At 38.7% G+C, this 21,559-nt stretch overlaps 1 protein-coding gene across 1 annotated transcript in view; it reads right to left on the minus strand.

Annotated features, from left to right (window-relative positions):
• LOC126474975 (A disintegrin and metalloproteinase with thrombospondin motifs adt-1-like) overlaps window positions 1-21,559 on the minus strand; it is a 151,848-nt gene that overhangs the window by 101,246 nt on the left and 29,043 nt on the right. Inside the window, exons 2-5 of the mRNA XM_050102498.1 lie at window positions 13,350-13,554; window positions 11,575-11,741; window positions 1,675-1,936; window positions 1,130-1,235 (exon numbers count right to left, since the gene is read on the minus strand). Coding sequence (XP_049958455.1) covers window positions 1,130-1,235; window positions 1,675-1,936; window positions 11,575-11,712 — 506 coding nt within the window. The 5' untranslated portion in view covers window positions 11,713-11,741; window positions 13,350-13,554. The remainder of the gene's footprint in view (window positions 1-1,129; window positions 1,236-1,674; window positions 1,937-11,574; window positions 11,742-13,349; window positions 13,555-21,559) is intronic.

Raw genomic sequence — 21,559 nt, forward strand, 5'->3', positions numbered from 1 at the left:
TGGTTCACCAGCACTGAATTTATTAAAAGATTGTGTCATTTTCCACTTCTTCTGAATTAATTTTATTTGTTCAAAAACTAGTTTCAACCTTCTAGGCCATTCCTAAGTGATTTTGTGTTTCTGCAATAGAAAACTATGTCTTATATATTGACTTGTCAAGGCATCAAACCAATACGATAGCATTTGTGAACCGAAACAAATAGAAAATACAAATTTCAAGACACTGACACTTCAAAATGTAGGACATAGTTTTCTATTGTAGAGCCAGAAAATCATCTGAGAATGGTGTAGAACGAAGAAACTAGTTGTGAACAAATCAAATTAATATGGCAAAAAAGGAAAATGACACTATCTTTTCAATATATTTACATTCATTACACTGACCAATATCAGCATATTCATTTGTACATCTGAAGTTTGTGTTGAATTTGTTCAAAGTAAGTGATCATTTGCACAACTAGCTCCTCTCTAATACCATCTGGGTGGTATACTTAATGTTCTTCAAATTCCCTCATAGAGTGAAGTGCAAGGATATTAATTAGAGCAGTGTTGCTCATGATTCAATACATCCTGTTATTCTTGTTTATAGTGTGCAGTAGGCAGTGTTCAGGTATGCTGATATATCTAAGCTGCAATATAGTGGAGTGCCACTTTACCCTGAATTATTGTCAGTATATTCTCAATGAGGAACAGAAGCTGGAGCTAAAGGATACTGCATAAGATGCTTCAACAGAAACTGCAGTTTGTACCTTGAGGATGACAGGGACATTGCCCACAGAAATATCAGTGGTTTTAACAGATTTTCCATTTAACATTACTAATGATCTATTCAAAAAGTTTATGTGCCAGGAAAGCTTAGAGATCACAAGGACCTATAATTTTTAAGGAATAAGTCAGTATGAATTACAGATAGACTGGAATTGCACAGTAGTTCTTGTGCTGTAGGGCATATTGTTATGCCCTTTTGCTTAAGGATTTACCCTATTACAGAATTTTATTGGAGAAATAAGCAAGTGTATGCATTTCATAGTGGTTAATCCATAATTTATGAACATTTTTAACACATCTGGTCAATGTTCGAAATGATATACCAAGATTATGTTTAGGCCTATACTGCAGTTTTCCTCACTTGTGTCCAATCTCATGAGCCACAACATAAACACTTTCAAAATGGCGTCCCTCATTCACAGTACAGCTGCTTGTTGGAGCACACATACCAGCAACAGGAGCCAGGCCTGAAACAAATAATTTTTCTTAATTTATCTGGCCATTGTGAGAATGAAATGAATTTGTACATAATAAAATATTTACTTTGTTTCCAGAGGCAAGTTTAAGGGAAGAAATGGTGTAATAGATGAAAAAAGACAATGGACAGTTCCTGTCCCTGTATCAACTAATGAAAAGCCCTATTACTAATCATTTTGAAGGCTTTTATGTGTTGACATAAGAAGAGAAATTGCCTGTTGATTTTTTTGCGTCTACCACAACCCTAAAATTTACCACTTAAATATTGGAAATGAATATTTACTGGCTTATTTATAATTAGAGCCTACTTTGCTAATATTCAGCATCTGTTAGAGACATATCAGAAACGTAAAAGAAGATTATATACAAAAAGCAAAAAAACTGCACATTTGAAACACTTTCACTACCTAATGATTTGCAAGAACTCACCAACTACTTGACTGCTGAGCTTTCCATTTTTGCTGACAACGTAGAGATCCAGACCAGTAAGAATGAGTGCATGATCCCAATGGAATGGATCAGAATCTGTGCCAGTATTTTGAGTACTCTGCCATGAACAGAAACTACTGAGAAATGTATCAATGTTGTGGTGACGATGAAGACCTGGCGGATCTGTGTGGAGGATTTCCAATCTCTTGAGCACAAAATTCACATGCCTACCCAGAGATGGATCATGATATAATAACTGAACCTGAAAGAAGGAATGAAAACTCTTACACACTTATCAAGTATCAGTACAAAATTTGAGGAGGTATTTGCACAGTTAATAAATGCAATTATTTTGTTGGATAGGAACATTACTGACCAGGAGCTGCATTCATTTCAATTTACAACAATTTTACAACTCACTAAAAAAGTAAATTAGGCTAAAGTTTAATGTCCTGCCAACAATAAAGTGACTAGAAATGTAAATTACAAATGAAAGTCAAAAAGAATGCTGTCCACTTCTAAATTTGTAATAAAATAGAGTCCTGTTGAAGGTATTGTGCTGATGCAGATTCATATGCAACGTGGAGTATTTTGTCTTTTTGTTGAGTGTTAACTTGATACCACTGTGGCAAAAGACCACACCATAATCCAATTAAGTATGATACACCTGCGATCCGTAAAGAGGCACACTGTGGTGGAATGTGACTCCCTCTCCCTATCTCCTATCCACCGCCAAACTCGGACCAATGCACAGAGAATGGTTAAAACTATCTCTAGCTTCAGTAGCATATGTCTAATCAGAGCATAGATTAGTTCCAGGAATGTGTAGTTGTTAATAGTGTCATATAGTCTCCTAACTGAATTGGCTAAGCAAAATTCTCCACAGGTTTGTGATTAAACACACTACTTTATGATTTGTGGGGTAATATTTCTAGTCTGCATTTTATTAGGCAATCATAAAGTAATGTGGTACAGTGACTTAGACTAAGGGAAAAAGAGACTTAGACTAGGGCAGCTATTCGAGGGAAATGTTGTGGTTGAATATAGATATAAATCAGCAACATATTGTAACAGTTTAACAATGATTGGTGAAGAAGTTCCAATGCTACCATATCAATTTATGTTGCTGATGTTAAGTTAATGTGGCTGGGCTGCTGCACATTTTTATCAAAGTGGAACAGAAGTTTTTTGTTGAAACGTTTACCAGTGGGTTGAACATTTCAAAAGCAATTGCACATATGTGAAGCACGATGAAAGAGACAGATGGCAGGCCACATAAACTACTGATGCCAGCAAGAGAAAGGCCATGCTCTTGGTATCAATATGTGATGAATGACTGTTAATGAAGTGGCAAACCAAATGCATATTAGTCATAAACCTACATACGAGATCAAACATAATGTGGTCTACGAGATATGTCCCAGAACAAGAAAATAAAGAGGACAAGAACAATTGCTTGGTAATCTGACTGCACTTAATAGACTTCCAGGCTAATGGAGGTGAAACTGAAACTAAATGTGACTAGAGAAGAAACATAGATTCATTACATTGAATGAGCAAGCAAAAGGCGGATTATGCTGCCAAAAAAATATTCATGAGTAGAAATTTATGTTCATGGCTTAAGGGATTCAAAATAACCAGTTTGGTAACATTAATTGAGAAAGGAGTTAACATAAAGTAAACCATTGCCCATTACAGTGGTATTCTTTGGAACAAGGTGAAGTATGATTGTTGCTAAAAAAAAAAAAAAAAAAAAAAAAAAAAAAAAAAAATGTATATACATATCTCCGTGATATTGGGGAACTTGTGCAACAATGGACCAAGTGTGTTGTGAAGTCAGATGGTTATGTCAAAACTTGACATTACTGCAAATTTTGAATTATTATAACAAAATATAAAAACTGAATGCAAATAGTTAGTAACTAACTCTCATATGAAATATAATCTCCATATTAATGGCAATTCAAGTTGGAGATACGTAATCTCATTTAGCAGAAGTGGCATGGGTTGTGGATGAGCAAGAAAAATTGGAGACTGAAGGAACTTACTGCTGTATTGAAAGGAAACGTATTACTCCAGATAGTGCTGTTGTAGGGAGGACACCTCTATTGTCAACGCCGTGTAACTGGTGAAGTGGTAAGCAGCCCTGAATATTTGAAAATCGTATGAAGGTTGGTCTTGCATTGAGAGAGTGGTCATTTCAGATACGTGTGAAAATGGAATGATCATGCTGTGGGAGGTCGCTAGTGAAAATAATAATCGCAATAACACAACCCCAACTCATATCTCCCTGCCTCGATACAATACCTATGGGTAATCTTTTCGCAAAAATAGTAGTAATCAATAGCATATTTCTTTATGAAAGCAATGATGAGATGAACCATTTGTTCTCACATTTCCTGACAGTCTGGTGTCATGGTGTGGCACAATTTTTTTTTATATGATATGTGATGCTTGTTAGTTTTATTCACAATTGCTTCAACAGCTCAGTGGTAGGACTCGGTTCATGAAGAACTGTGACCAGAGGTCATAGCACATGTTACGGGCATGATACAATCATGGGGCCCACATAAGCACACTGCCCAGTTTTTAACAGAAAACTTAAATGCTAACAGTTTTGAATTGAAAATAATAATACTGTTTAGGGTTTTGTGCACATGGTTGCACAATCTTTTTAAAGCACTGGAAATAATAAGTCAGTGACATGTATTTCTATTTTCCAATATTTGATGAATATCAATTTCAAAATGATGGAGAGCAGCAATCAGTCATTGTTCCCTTTCCAGCAAGCAAATCCAGATTTCAGCTAGCAGCTAGCCATCATCAGTGCAGTATTTCAAAGTTTTAACACATATCGTAGTATGTCAACCCCTGTTGTTTGGGCTTCTGTGACAGTTCATTCAAGACTTGAATCTGGATTTGCTTTCATAAATCTAGAAAAGAAACAATGACTCACTGCTGCTCTCCATCATTTTGAAAGTGATATCGCAGTTGTCATGTGCATTACACATTTCTAATGGAAGGTAATTTGATTTGATGAATATATTCTTTGCTATGCTACTTTATTTAACCACATATTACTTATTACAAATTTGTACAAGAATTTTAGTTACATGTTCTGTTCTGCTGTTACTTATGAATAACTTGTACCACAATATTGGTCAACAGATACTGTTTGCCTTAAAGTGTTACAAAACTCAGGTAAAAATCATTTTTTGATGCAGTCACACATCAAATGTAATAGTACACTAAGCAAAACTGAATACCCTAAAAGCTGGAAAGCTGTTCATTTGCATTGAGGTTAATGATCATGTAGCGCAATTTTTTTGTTCTTTCTTATTCCTGTTTCGCATACCTCTCACTGATTGTATTTTAAAGCTTTGCCAAACATTTGTCTACCATGGTTCAGCACATTTCTGCTCAGTTTTTATGTGTGCTTGACTTTTTGACTCATTCAGATATGACTGTGAGCTCATTGACTCCCGATAAATGTCACGGTATCAGGTTTCCATAGCAGAGTCAGCAAAAATAGTCCTCTGACAACTGACAGCACTGCAGTCAGTAGTCATCTGAAGTGCTGCTACAACACTGAGACCACAGAGATATATACACAAATCGCTTTGTGCTACTGGTTGAACTGGATGTGCGAAACAGCTATGCTGGGCCCACTGCAACTATCATGGACCTTCTTTCACTAACTCTTCTTTAGCTTCCACTGCTAAACACAGTGTTTTAGTGTGTGGCACAGTTGTATAGAGCACAATGTGAAAAAGCTTTTATATCCACAGATCTAAAATTATAAGTTTATAATACAATGTTTTTTATGTTTCAAGATAATCTGTAATATTTTGTAATCAGTATCCAGACAGTCTGTACAGGTAAGTGTGTGCAACTGCATGCAACTGTCTTTTCTGCTTGTCAGTTAGAAGAGCAATGGTAAAAACCTGGAAAAGTGGTTCCCAATTAGAACAGATATAGGAACACCGTGGTCATTTGGTCAGTTACAGTGTATACAAGTAACATGAACAAAAACTGTTAAAACCAGGCACTGGGATACAGGGCCTCAGGGAGCAGGAGACCCATAGTATGTGCCGTATAGATAAACCACTTCTACAACACAGAGCTTTTCATATGTGCTGCTGAGGTTTTAAAGGACAACCATGGAAAAACTTTGAAACATACAGAAAAATGATGCATAGATATTTTCATGCTCCATGGATCATTCACATGATAAATCATAATGAGGTGGAATGACCCATTTTACATTCATTTCACAAATTAATTTGCAAATGTGGCTAACATGCTGAATATCTAAAAGTTCTCTCTCTCCCCCTTCACCCCACCTTTCTTTCATTCTTTCTTTCTTTTTTAAAAAAAAAAGAAAAAAAATTGGTAATTCCTATCCATCACCTTTCACACATTGCAGTAATACAGATACTTCTATGGAATAGAATGAGTTGTTGAAGAGAAACTTTTTCAGTTTGTTTTCAAACTTTAGTTTGCTGCATGTCAGACATTATATAGCACTGGGTAAGTTATCAAAAATTTCAGTTGCACCATTGTGCACCCCTTCTTGTGCAAAAGACAACCTTAATGTGCAGTGATGAATGCCATTTTCCATTCTGGTTGAACTGCAATGCATTATTTACAACAACTTCACAGGGGAATAAATATTCTGTGCAGTAGCAGTGAAAGTGTCTAACTCCATGTCTACAAAATGATCATGGGTGAGTGCCACATATTATTCTTACAGCATGTTTTTAGCAATGAAGACTTTCTTTCTTAAAGATGAGTTACCTCAGAAAATTATTCCATATAACATTATTGCGTGAAAATATACAAATATGTCAACTTACTGATTTGTCTCTCCCATGATTTCCAGTGATTCTAAGTGCAAATGTAACTGAACAAGGTTGTTTTAGGAGCTCCAAAATATGCTTTTTCCAGTTTAAATTCTTATCAATTTGGACACTTAAGTCACCATATGTTACACTTATCATTGGTGTAGTAACCTCTAGATATGCTGACCTGAATATGTTGTCTCTCTTTAAAATTTGAAGGTGAGAATTCACAGAAAACCAGTCAATGATACTTTTAAGAACAATGTTTACTATTTCTTTTGTTTCTGTATGTATACTTAGATTGATTACAGTACTTGTGTCTTCTGCAAAATGAAACAATTCTTCTTGTTGTATATTAGATGGAAGATCGTTAACATATTGGAGGAACAATAGTGGACCTGAGACAGAGAGTTGGGGAACTCCACTGTCAGAATAATGTCCCTAGATTATATTGGTTGAATTACTAAGTGCAACTTTCTGCATTCTTTTTGTTAGATATGATGTTTTCCATTGGTTGGCTATACCATGAGTCCCATAAAACTTCAATTTATGGAAGAGAATACTGTGATTGGCACACAGTCAAATGCCCTAAATAGGCTGATAGGCTGTAGAAAATACCAAGTGGCATTATTTTATTATTTAATGCCTGTAAAATGTAGTGAGTGATCACATAACTGGCAGTCTCAGTAGAACACTTTTTCTGAAATCCAATCTGTGATTTGCTGATGATATCATTGTTGCTCAGGTGAGATACTTATCAAAATTTTGTATTCTACAATACATCACCTTCTCAAAGATTTTGGAAAATGATGTCAGCAGTGAAACAGGCTGGTAGTTCTTGACATCTCTCCTATTACCTTTCTTAAAGAAAGGCTTGACAATAGCATATTTCAGCCTCTCTGGAAAAATTCCTTGACTTAGTGATGCTTTACATATTTCAGATATGACATGGCTTATCATATGGGACCAAATCTTTTGTACTCTACTGGAAACACCATCAAAACCAGATGAGCTTTTATTTCTGAGAAAATATGTAATTTTATTAGTTTCAGAAAAGGAAGTCAGTGGTACATTCAAATGACTGAATTTAATGAGAGTGCTGTGATTTCTCTCTTGAACTCTTTCTCCCTATAATTTCTACTGTATTTAACAAATGATTATTAAATATATTTGCTACCTGTGACTCATCTTTTACACAAGACAAAGGACAATCAGCATCTACTAAAGTGACTGGTTGTCCTTTGTCTTGTGTCACTAAATTCCATATAATCACAACAAAGAGTGAGTCTATAAAGCAAATTGCAAACTGAAAAACAAAATTTCAGCAGGTTTAGATGAAGTACCACTTTGTATGATTAAGGACTGTGTAGAGAATGTAACATCATTGTTAGCTGCCTATAAACCAAACATTCAAATGGGATTGCTCTCCTTACTACTTAAAATATGCTAAATTACTGTCTCTCTTCAAAGAAATGACACTGAAATGTAGAAAATATAGGCCACTATCACTACTCTCTTGCTGTAGAAAGACAATACACTGAAGAGCCAAATAAACTGGTACACCTGACTAATATCGTGTAAAGCCCCCGCGAGCACTCAGAAGTGCTGCAACACGACATGGCATGGACTCAACTAATGTCTGAAGTAGTGCTGATGGGAATTGACACCATGAATTGTACAGGGCTGTCCATAAATCCGTAAGAGTACAAAGGGGAGGACATCTCTTCTGAATAGCACGTTGCAAAGCATCCCAATATGCTCAATAATGTTCATTCTGGGGAGTTTGGTGGCCAGCGAAAGTGTTTCAACTGAGAAGAATGTTCCTGGAGCCACTCTGTAACAATTCTGGATGTGTGGGATGTCGTATTGTCCTGCTGGAATTGTCCAAGACTGTCAGGATGCACAATGGACTTGACTCATGGAGATGATCCGACAGGATGCTTACGTATGTGTCACCTGTCAGAGTCATATTTAGAAGCAAGGGTCCCGTATCACTCCAACTGCACATACCCCGTACCATTACAGAGACTCCTCCAGCTTGAAAAGCCCTCTGCTGATATGGATACATGTACACGTCCATCTGCTCAATACAGTTTGAAACAAGACTCATTCGGCCAGGCAACATCTTTCCTGTCATCAACAGCCCAATGTTGCTGTTGACGGCTCCAGGCGAGGCGTGAAGCTTTGTATCATGAAGTCATCAGGGATACATGAGTTGACCTTCAGCACTGAAAGCCCATATCGATGATGTTTCATTTAATTGTTTGCATGCTGACACTTGTTGAAGGTCCAGCCTTTAAATCTGCAGCAATGTGCAGAAAGGTTGCCCTTCTGTCATGTTGAATGATTTTCTTCAGTTGTCATTGGTCCCGTACTTGCAGGATCTTTTTCTGGCCGCAACAATGTTGGAGATTTGTTGTTTTAGCACATTCCTGATATTCACAGTATACACTTGTGAAACGGTCATACAGGAAAATCCCCACTTCATTGCTACCTCAGAGATGCTGTGCCCCATCGCTCATGCATTGATTATAACATCATGTTCAAACTCACTTAAATCTTGATAACATGTCATTGTAGCAGCAGCAACTGATCTAACAACTGCGCCAGACACTTGTTGTCCTATATAGGCATTGCAACCACAGTGCCGCATTGTGCCTGTTTACGTATCTTTGTGCCTGTTTACGTATCTATGTGTTTGAATAATCATGTCTATATCAATTTCTTTGGCACTTCAGCATAGAAACCTTGATAAAAGACAGACTTATGAACTATTTAAATAAATGTAGCCTCCTTTCCAATGACCAATTCGGTTTATGATCAGGGAAAGTTACTGAACTGGCGACAACATATCTGACAAGACACTGGATAAAGGGAATTATACAACAGGTATACTCCTCGATCTAACAAAAGCTTTCTACACAGTTGACCACAAAGTACTGTTAAATAAGCTGGATGAAATGGAAATATGGGAGAGGTGAAAAAGTGTTTTTAGATTTATCTAGAAAATAAAGTGCAGTTGATGAAATTATACATATATCAAGTAGCTCCAAATATACTGAAAAACATACTTCTGACCCTAAATATATAAATACAGGGGCACCACATGGTAGCTGCTAGGTCCAGTACTGTTTACAGTTTACATAAATGATTTCCCACAAAGAATCAAGCATGGACAATCAATATTGCTTGCAGTTGACTGTAATGTACTGATCACTGACAAATGACTAGAAAACTGAAGATACACTTAGCAGCATAAATGAATGGACAATAAACAATAGAGCCACTCTTACTATAAAGAAAACAGGCACTATGAACTTTGGTATAAGCAGAGAGCAAGATTACAGCAACCTGAAAATAAATAATGAAGTTATAAAATTTGTGGAAAGCACAACATTTCTAGGAATTCATGTTGATTGTCAATTAAGTTGGGAAGCACATGTAAAAATTCTTAGTAGTAGAATGTCTACAGCATGCTGTGCCCTTCGAATTCTTACATCAGTATGATATTTCACGAATCAGATCAGTATATTTTACTTATTCTGTTATAGCTTTGGCATACTTTTTGGGGAGTGGATAAGAAAAATATTCAAACTGTATTCGTACTGAAAAAAGAGCAATACGTGTAATGACTAAGAGTGGAAATGCAGCTCACTGCCTCAAGCTTTTCAAATTACTGGACATATGGCTGTACCTTGTGAATATATTTTTCAGAGTGTTATATAAGTTAAAAAAAGTATGGACAACTATATTAAAAATTGCTTAGTACATGATTATAAAACCAGAAACTGCTACGATTTGTATTTGGACAGAAAAATAAGGCTAAAACTCAGTAGAGTTTATTGTACAATGTCATCATATTATGTAACAAATTACTGCAGTGTATAAAAGATATAGATATGATGAACTCTTTAAAAACAAAACTGAAATAGCTTTTACGTGGTAATGCAGTACCTAAACTACAACAAGATATGTGTTATAAGAAGTATCATTTATCATATGTATATAGAAGTAATAATTAACTATGACTATAAAAAAACAAATATAATAAGATTTAAAAAATTCATTGCCAGTTACTGTTTAAGAAATTAATTTTAAGCCATAAGAATTTCAATGTTTTACATGATGAAATCCATACAATTTAAATTGTTTCATGGTTTAGTAAAGCAATCAATCTTAAGTCTGTTGTCGGTATTACTGATTTATGACATTACATGCATATCCTTTGGTTTTTAGTAACTTTTCTTAGTAATTTTGAATAGTTTTTGTAGTGTGCAACCACCACAGGATCTCTGTATGTAGAGAATCTTTAAGAGTTGACAATTCATTGAAATAGCCTTTCTTTGAATCTTGTGGTCCACTTTAGCATTTGTGGAACCCATTGTGAGCCCCTCTTTGAATATCCAAGAGTCTCTATCATTGCAGACACACTTACAATGCTGACCAACAACTGTAGAGCCAATTGTCATCTTGTGCTATGCCAGTTGGCACAAATAATGGCATCTGCATGATTCATTATGTCTGGTGCAGTGGCTGTGATAGGATGACTGGAGCATGGCTGCTCGTGGAGCTCTGTTTCTGCATTTCCTGAGGCTGTAACTTTCTTTACCCATCACCCAACTGTACTCCTATCAACTGCAGAATCACCATACACTGCAGACAAATGTTTATGGATGTTCACCACAGTTTCTTTTTCTGCACGCAAGAATTCAATAATAGCATGCTGCTTGTAACGTGAGTCCTACTATGGCTCTGCCATCTGCCAGAACTATTCGAAACTTTACCGGTACACAGAAAAAACATTAAATATGAAGCACCAACAATGACGTTTGTCTATGTATATTAATGGCTTTTCAAAAAAATGCGGGGCATTATTTATTGAACGACCCTCGTATCTTCTTTGGCAGGCATATTTCGACAGCAATACTCAGACTTCTACTAGTGTGTATCTGTAAACCTACTTATTTTGGCACAGTTACTGAATGAAAACCAAGTATACTAAACGGCAGAAAACTTTACATGGCATTATGTCAACAGTTTCAGCAGCAATGGTACTTACAGCATTTATCATGGCAAGAACAACACGGACAAGCTCGTGCTCAGTGTCACTGGGAAAGTTGTGAGTCATGTGCTGAAACAGATCCCTGTCGATGAAAACTGCTGTCTCCACATGAACAGGTGTCGCAGGCAGTGGCATCAAGGCACGTTTCCTTCTCAACTTCAAACCTATAGAATGCAGCTCACTTGAGAAAATCTTGTTGTGATGGTATGCACTCAGTGTAGCAATTTCATTTATCCATTTAAACAGAGAGCATAATTGTGACTGCATTACTTGTGGAAAAAGTCATCTTTCAGTTAAAAGTTATCACCATACAATGAAGGCTTTCATAACCAGTTGTAGATGCTGATGAATTTTCCCAGTTGTATAGTCATGTACGATGAAACTTCTCCATTCCTGACATTTCATCCAGAGCTATGTTGGACATTGTCAAAGGTGCTTTTGGTCCTGCTGAATCTTGCCAGTTGACAGGTTGGACGTTGGACAGTGACATAAATACTGTGGTAGAAGTTTACTCTTGATTGGCCAGATGGACTATGGCCATAGAAACTGGAAGATTCATCAGCAGCTAAAAATGGCCATTTTATTGAAACTACTTGGTTATATACCTCAAACCTACAAGTGCTCACACTCAGTGACTTAACATCAGTTTTATATGCAGTGCCTGTGTATGTAGCTTTCGCTTGGCCCATGTAATAAAGACAGGTGAGTTACACAAGTAACTGTAACTGTCTTTACAAAAGCTACTTATTTGTGTTATAATGACTGCATAGAATTGGTACACAATTAATATATGTTGAACTTTTCTGTCATTTTTAAGTACACTCCCATTAATACTCATACGGTGCAGTACGTGCTGTTTTTAAAGTTCCTGGCAGATTCGAGACATGGCAGCAGATAGTTAACTGTTCTAGGATAGCTCAGTTAGCAACAGAATTGCCTGTGCAAGCAGTGTTAATCTGCCAGAGTTAGATAAGAATGACCAGAGTACCAGCAGTGAATTTCATACATATTCTTACACCTTATGATGATATCAGAATTACTGTTATTTCCAGTTTACTTATTTGTATTGTTTAGTTATTGCACTTAGTGAAGAATGGATTATGAAAACAAACAAATCATCATACATGAAAGTCTCAATGGCTTGTGCAAAGAGAAAATGCATCAGCAGCATACAATCGAATTTGGAGTCACATTTGCACAATTGCAAAATATTATATATTACATAGAGCCTCTACTCCTATGTTGATATCCCTGACGATTACTTACATGATTTCTATGGACAATTTTGCTTTGATTTGGAGTAAATTAAAAGGTATAAGCAAAAATAAACATATCATAATTACTGGATTTTGGGTTTGTAAAATGCAGTTTTGAAATATTTTCACAAAACAAGATTATGGTCATAGATAAAGTGATTTGTGAACTTGCCAGCAAAATTCACAGCAATATCATTTAATTGCAGATGACAGTAAGTGATAGAGGGTTCTACATAACCCAACAATGTAAACAAAAGTAAGTTCTGACAACAACAGAAAAAAACTGTTCAATTATTTTTATGTGTAATTTTGTTAGAATAATTATTGCATAAAATACATTTACATCTTGCAGAGCTGAATAAAGAGCACCCAGTGACAGTGGCAGAAAGGAGCTGAAACATGTTTGGATTTATATAAAAAGTGGTTTACATAACAAACAGACCTGAAATCCAGCAATTTTGACTGCAAACATGGCCACTGCAACAGATTCAAAAGCAAATGATGAATAAAACATACCTGCATTTACATTTCTCTTATTGGGTGACTTCGACCAAATTGTGGAATTATGATCAGCAAATCTGCGGCTAATATAAGCATTTGTATGGAATCCAGACCTCAGGTGAATTAATATGTGTGGCTTATCACCAGAGACAGAGAAGAACCGCGATGGCAGTGGTTGTATCAAGTAGTGCTTCCCACCTGGAGATACAATTAGGCCCCTCTGTAACAAGAGCATTACAATTATCATCAATGAGTAGTTTATAGCTAACTTCAAAGATTTCGTAAATGCAGACAGATGTGTATGCTAAGTGACAATATAGGTTAGGAGACTGCAGCTGACTGACAATGAAAGCTCATCAGTACCTCCAGTTTCCTTCATTCTGTGCCATTTCTCCAGCCCTGTAAGAAAAATAAGGTGGGTGGCTGGGGTGTGAGGTGCCACTGACAATGAGATAATTGAGGATACCAGCTGTGTCCTTTCAAAAGAAACAATTCTGTTTCACCCAACATGATTTAGGAAAATCAAAACCACCAAAATCTGGATGACCAGAAAAGGATGTGACCTGACAGGAGTTTACTTACTACTGTGATCCTCTCTAACTAAGCTGATCAGGGTACCAGAAAAAAAGAACATACTACTCAGAGAGAAGATAACTTAATTGCCCGGGATTACATAACCATTAGTGTCAATTCATGAATCAGAGAAAATCACATCTACCCAATGCCAGATGCCGAAATCTGTGCACTATTATTGGCTAACACATGCTAACATTGTCGTAAGTTCATGTGTATATTCTTGATAAAATGCATATCATATTTTTCTATAGGATAGTCAGTCATCCACTGCACTGTTTGGTAGGATAATTTCCACAAACCAATTTATTAATTTTATATTTGTTTCTTTTTCCATCTCTGAAGCCAAGATCCTTATGCTTGTTTGTGCAGTAGTGCTCAGGCCAGGAGTAGGCAGTCAAATTTTGGTGGCCAACAGGTAGAGGGGAGGGATGACATATGAGAGGAAGTCATATGTTTTAATTATCACATCAAAAAAATCAAGCTGCAACCACAAAAACTGGTGACTGGTTTAGTTCTCTTCAACATACTGACCCTTCACTGTGACACTTCCTTCCCAACGATAAGTGACACAGTGGAGACCTTTTTCACAGAAGTTTAAGTTTTGACTGTCTGGGAAATGTCCCAATTCAAAAAACACTTATTTGTCATTCTGAAAAATGAGACACACAGTGGTTATTTCACCTAAGGAAAGAAGAAGAACTCTGGGAAGGGGTGAGAGGAGGGGGACGAGAGGGGGGCATGTCACGAGAGTATAAGGGTAAGTCCAAAACAAGCAGCTTGTGTGACAGTCTCCTGTACAGAATGAGCAGAGTCAGCATTGTAGAGCAGAAACACTCCCTTGGACAGCTTCCTTTAATCTCAGGAGATTGAGCATAATCTTTTTTGCACCATATCATGGAAATCCCAAGAAAACAGCATCATTTTGCCCAATGATGGTTGAGTCTTCCTCTTTTCTGGTGGTGGTGAATCCACATCCACTGCTTTCTTTGCTACTTTGTCTAAGGGTCATGGTGACACACTGAGTGGCTACAGAAGTCATCTGGACTGGCCTGACACAGCAGCAATATTTCCACTGCTGCCTCAGTTCAGTGGTCTTATTGAGTGAGTGTGAACAGTCACAGAATCCAATGGTCACCAACCTTTGTCATATTCAAGATGTGATACAAGAGTTTGAACACTGATCCATGACTGACTTTCACTTTTCCTACTATCACCTCATATGTGATACACTGGCCTTCGATCACTGGTGCCTCCCCTTGTGTGAACATCTGTTTTTCACTGGGAGATGGTGTGCCATTTGCTATTTTTTATCGAACTTATTTGACCACAATGGAATCATCTGTGCCACCTAACCAGTGTGTCATTCTATACAATGATGCATGTGAGTCTAAAATGTGTTGCTAGATTGAAACAGTGCCCAGGAAACATCATTTGTTCCTAGGCCCACTATTTTCCATGTACAATACTCTTCCCTACACCAGTGTTTCACTTAGCACTGTGACTGGGAACACAGATCTGCATGGTATGGCCACCCAAGCATATAAATGGGAGGAATATCATTCAGCCATTCCTGCCTACATTTAGTTACTTTTATCTTAGCAAAAGGTCTTTCACTTTCTGTCTTGAATTGTTCACTGTCATGTAGTTTACTGGCACTGCCTGTGGCCTCATGAAAAGTGTTGGAGTTGTTATTGACAGCAGGCCTTACCATTTTCGAGACTCTTGATTTTCATGTTTATTTTTGTCTCCAAATAGCTAGCTGAAAAAGTTCAATATTGGTATACAGAGTGGTCAAAAACAGTCTGAAAAGCTTGTAAGTATATTTCAGGGGAAGTTGTACTGATAAATAACTGTTAAGAAGAAAATTCAATACGTTGCACCATTTCTGAGTTATTTAGCATTGAAATTAGCCACTTGAACATTGCACGCACAATATTCAAGCAACTGCACATGCTAAAATGTGGTAAGGCACAGAAAGCTGTGGGTCCATGAGTAACCACTTGTTGAAATGCTCATTACCAGTTAAAATGATAAATTTAAGCTAGGCAAGCAAAGGCTACATTTGTTGGATTTGAGGAAACCAATGTAGAACACTTTTGGTAACCCCACCTCTTGCAGACTGCTTGAATTTGTGCATGCAATGAGTGGATTGCCTAATGTCAGTGCTAAATAATTCCCAAATTCAGGAATGTATCAAATTTTTTTCTTAACAATTATTTCTCAGCACAGCTTCCCATGCAATACTCGTACAAGCTTTTCAGACTGTTTATGAGCACCCGATTTATAAACATATAGTTCTTTGGGGTGAGAGTGTAGCTGCCATCTTGCCTTTGTTCAAAAGTATCCAAATGATCTGAATTTTGCACCATGCTCAAAAGTATCCAAATGATTTGTATTATTTATCAAAATATTTAAGCTTAGTCTAAATTGTGTAAATTGGCTTCATATTCAAAGATATCCGAATGATGTGAATTTTGTGTATGTTCAAAAGTACACTCCTGGAAATGGAAAAAAGAACACATTGACACCGGTGTGTCAGACCCACCATACTTGCTCCGGACACTGCGAGAGGGCTGTACAAGCAATGATCACACGCATGGCACAGCCGACACACCAGGAACCGCGGTGTTGGTCGTCGAATGGCGCTAGCTATGCAGCATTTGTGGACCGCCGCCGTCAGTGTCAGCCAGTTTGCCGTGGCATACGGAGCTCCATCGCAGTCTTTAACACTGGTAGCATGCCGCGACAGCGTGGACGTGAACCGTATGTGCAGTTGACGGACTTTGAGCGAGGGCGTATAGTGGGCATGCGGGAGGCCGGGTGGACGTACCGCCGAATTGCTCAACACGTGGGGCGTGAGGTCTCCACAGTACATCGATGTTGTCGCCAGTGGTCGGCGGAAGGTGCATGTGCCCGTCGACCTGGGACCGGACTGCAGCGACGCACGGATGCACGCCAAGACCATAGCATCCTACGCAGTGCCATAGGGGACCGCACCGCCACTTCCCAGCAAATTAGGGACGCTGTTGCTCCTGGGGTATCGGCGAGGACCATTCGCAACCGTCTCCATGAAGCTGGGCTACGGTCCCGCACACCGTTAGGCCGTCTTCCGCTCATGCCCCAACATCGTGCAGCCCGCCTCCAGTGGTGTCGCGACAGGTGTGAATGGAGGGACGAATGGAGACGTGTCGTCTTCAGCGATGAGAGTCGCTTCTGCCCTGGTGCCATTGATGGTCGTATGTGTGTTTGGCGCCGTGCAGGTGAGCGCCACAATCAGGACTGCATACGACCAAGGCACACAGGGCCAACACCTGGCATCATGGTGTGGGGAGCGATCTCCTACACTGGCCGTACACCACTGGTGATCGTCGAGGGGACACTGAATAGTGCACGGTACATCCAAACCGTCATCGAACCCATCGTTCTACCATTCCTAGACCGGCAAGGGAACTTGCTGTTCCAACAGGACAATGCACATCCGCATGTATCCCGTGCCACCCAACATGCTCTAGAAGGTGTAAGTCAACACCCTGGCCAGCAAGATCTCCGGATCTGTCCCCCATTGAGCATGTTTGGGACTGGATGAAGCGTCTTCTCACGCGGTCTGCACGTCCAGCACGAACGCTGGTCCAACTGAGGCGCCAGGTGGAAATGGCATGGCAAGCCGTTCCACAGGACTACATCCAGCATCTCTACTATCGTCTCCATGGGAGAACAGCAGCCTGCATTGCTGCGAAAGGTGGATATACACTGTACTAGTGCCGACATTGTGCATGCTCTGTTGCCTGTGTCTATGTGCCTGTGGTTCTGTCAGTGTTATCATGTGATGTATCTGACCCCAGGAATGTGTCAATAAAGTTTCCCCTTCCTGGGACAATGAATTCATGGTGTTCTTATTTCAATTTCCAGGAGTGTATTTGACTATTTATCAGAAGTTCATAAACATATCGGCAAACAAACCTGGGGTTACGTGGCACTACTGATGTGACTTATGCAGCATGCACCCCCTCTGCAATGTTAATTTCATGACTAAAATGTATGTTAAAAACTATGTCAGCAACTTGCACGGGCACACACACACACACACACACACACACACACACACACACACACACACACAATATTTGTGGCATGTGTCACAATGTCATTTCCAACTTTAAGAAAAACATAAAGTGTGTAACTTACAGTAAATCCACATCTAAAATGTTGCCGCAACACAATGTTTGTGTTAAGTGTCGCAATGTTATTTTCATGTCCAAAATATTGTTGAAACATGTAAGGGGTGTAACCTACAGTATTTCCACATCTGAGCTGTTCTATAACTGTACAAAACAAATGTTCTGTACTAAAATAACATGCTAAACAGGCTGCTGACGTGTCATCCTAGGCCTAAACGAGACTGTGTACAAAAGCGAACCTGACCAAGCGTAATTATTGGGTGGGTGGGTGGGGGAAGAGAGGGGTGGGAGATAACAACAATCAGTCTCATAAATACCACATGTCCCTCCATATCCGCATCCAGTGACACCTGTTGGCTGATGGTGACAAGGCAGTCGGTCGGTAGCATTGGGCCTTCATGGCCTGTTCGGGCGGAGTTTAGTTTAGTTTTTTAGAGATGACAAAAAAATGTTCAAATGTGTGTGAAATCTTATGGGACTTAACTACTAAGGTCATCAGTCCCGAAGCTTGCACACTACTTAACCTAAATTATCCTAAGGACAAAGACACACACCCATGCCCGAGGGAGAACTAGAGATGACAACAAATGCAATATTTATGTCAAGTGTCACTATGTTATTTTACTTTTAAGATGCCCATCAATATATGTTAAGAAGTAGCTTACTGTATTTCCATGTCTGATATGTGTGTCAAAAAATATGTCAGCAACACAGTGTTTATACCAAGTGTCATAATCTTATTTTCACATCTAAAATATCTCACAAAATAAGCAAAGGATGTTGGCATTTCAGTTTTATGCTTACTGGAGGCTATGTTAGTGGTAGTACATAGACCAAACTGTCATTACCCAACATTTTTCAAAATTTTCCAGTAATGCTTCACCTCACCAAGCACCATTTTAGGGGAGAAAGGAAGAAGATAATGCATCATGCTCTACTCTAGAAAATGCTAACTTATGCTATCACAGAGTAAAGACTATACATATGTTGCTACACTACATTATCAAAAGTATTCGGACACCTGGCTGAAAATGACTTACAAGCTCTTGGCTCCCTCCATTGGTAATGCAGGAGTTCAGTATGGTGTTGGCCCACATGTAGTCTTGATGACAGCTTCCACTCTCGCAGGCATATGTTCAATCAATTGCTGGAAGGTTTCTTGGGGAATGAGAGTCCATTCTTCACGAAGTGCTGCACTGAGGAGAGGTATCGATGTCGGTCAATGAAGCCTGGCAGTGTCCCAAAACATCCCAAAGGTGTTCTATAGGATTCAGGTCAGGACTCTGTGCAGGCCAGTCCATTACAGGGGTGTTATTGTCATGTAACCACTCTGCCACAGGCCGTGCATTATGAACAGTTGCTCAATCATGTTGAAAAATGCAATCACCATCCCCAAACTGCTCTTCAACAGTCGGAAGCAAGAAGGTGCTTAAAACATCAATGTAGGCGGTTGCTGTGATAGTGCTATGCAAAACAACATGGGGTGCAAGCCCTCTCCATGAAAAACATGACCACACCATAACACCACCACCTCCAAATTTTACTGTTGACACTACACAAGCCGGCAGATGACGTTCACCAGGCATTCGCCATACCCACACCCTGCCATTGGATCGCCACATTGTTTGCCGTGATTCGTCACTCCACACAATATTTTGCAATGTTCAGTCATCCAATGTTTATGCTCCTTACACCAAGCAAGGTCTCATTTTGCATTTACCAACATGATTTGTGGCTTACAAGCAGCTACTCGACTATGAAATCCAAGTTTTCTAACCTCCTGCCTAACTGTCATAGTACTTGCAGTGGATCCTGATGTAGTTTGGAATTCTTGTGTGATGGTCTGGACAAATGTCTGCCTATTACACATTACGACCATCTTCTACTGTCAGTGGTCTCTGTGTGTCAAGAGACAAAGTCGGCCTGTATGCTTCTGTGCTGTATGTGTCTCTTCACATTTCCACTTCACTATCACATTGGAAACTGTGGACCTAGAGATGTTTAGGAGTGTGGAAATCTCACATACAGACTATGACACAAGTGACACCCAATTACCTGACCACGTTCGAAGTCCGTGACTTCAGTGGAGTGACCCATTCTGCTCTCTCACAATGTCTAATGACTACTGAGGTTGCTGATATGGAGTACCTGTCAGTAGGTGGCAGCACAATGCACCTAATTTGAAAAACGTATGTTTTTGGGGGTGTCCAGATACTTTTGATCCCATAGTGTATGTTACTGCAAAATAGTAGCATATTACCCATACACCACTACATTACAACAAAACTGTAACAAATTGTCCTACATATAATCATTGTTACTTGAAACTGTAAGAACTTACCCATACATCACCATGTTCTAGAAAAATTGTCACAAGATGCTATGCTACAGCAAAATTGTAACACATTGTCCTGTACATCAATATGTCATAGCAAAATTGTAACAAATTATCCATAGCAAAACTATAATTAACTGCCCATACATCACCATGTTACAGTGAAATTGTTACAAATTGCTCCATGTATTACCATGATACATACATCACCGTGATACAACAAAATTGTAACACATTTCCCCAAACATCACTATGTCACAGCAAAGTTTTAACAGACTGTTCCATGTTGTTGTTGTTGTGGTCTTCAGTCCTGAGACTGGTTTGCTGCAGCTCTCCATGCTACTCTATCCTGTGCAAGCTTTTTCATCTCCCAGTACCTACTGCAACCTACATCCTTCTGAATCTGCTTAGTGTATTCATCTCTTGGTCTCCCTCTACGATTTTTACCCTCCACGCTGCCCTCCAATACTAAATTGGTGATCCCTTGATGCCTCAGAACATGTCCTACCAACCGATCCCTTCTTCTGGTCAAGTTGTGCCACAAACTTCTCTTCTCCCCAATCCTATTCAATACTTCCTCATTAGTTATGTGATCTACCCATCTAATCTTCAGCATTCTTCTGTAGCACCACATTTCGAAAGCTTCTATTCTCTTCTTGTCCAAACTATTTACCGTCCATGTTTCACTTCCATACATGGCTACACTCCATACAAATACTTTCAGAAATGACTTCCTGACACTTAAATCTATACTCGATGTTAACAAATTTCTCTTCTTCAGAAACGATTTCCTTGCCATTGCCAGCCTACATTTTATATCCTCTCTACATCGACCATCGTCAGTTATTTTGCTCCCCAAATAGGAAAACTCCTTTACTACTTTAAGTGCCTCATTTCCTAATCTAATTCCCTCAGCATCACCCGACTTAATTACACTACATTCCATTATCCTTGTTTTGCTTTTGTTGATGTTCATCTTATATCCTCCTTTCAAGACACTGTCCATTCCATTCAACTGCTCTTCCAAGTCCTTTGCTGTCTCTGACAGAATTACAATGTCATCGGCGAACCTCAAAGTTTTTATTTCTTCTCCATGAATTTTAATACCTACTCCGAATTTTTCTTTTGTTTCCTTT

This window comes from Schistocerca serialis, chromosome 4 (assembly GCF_023864345.2).
Source record: "Schistocerca serialis cubense isolate TAMUIC-IGC-003099 chromosome 4, iqSchSeri2.2, whole genome shotgun sequence".
Taxonomy (NCBI): Eukaryota; Metazoa; Arthropoda; class Insecta; order Orthoptera; family Acrididae; genus Schistocerca; species Schistocerca serialis.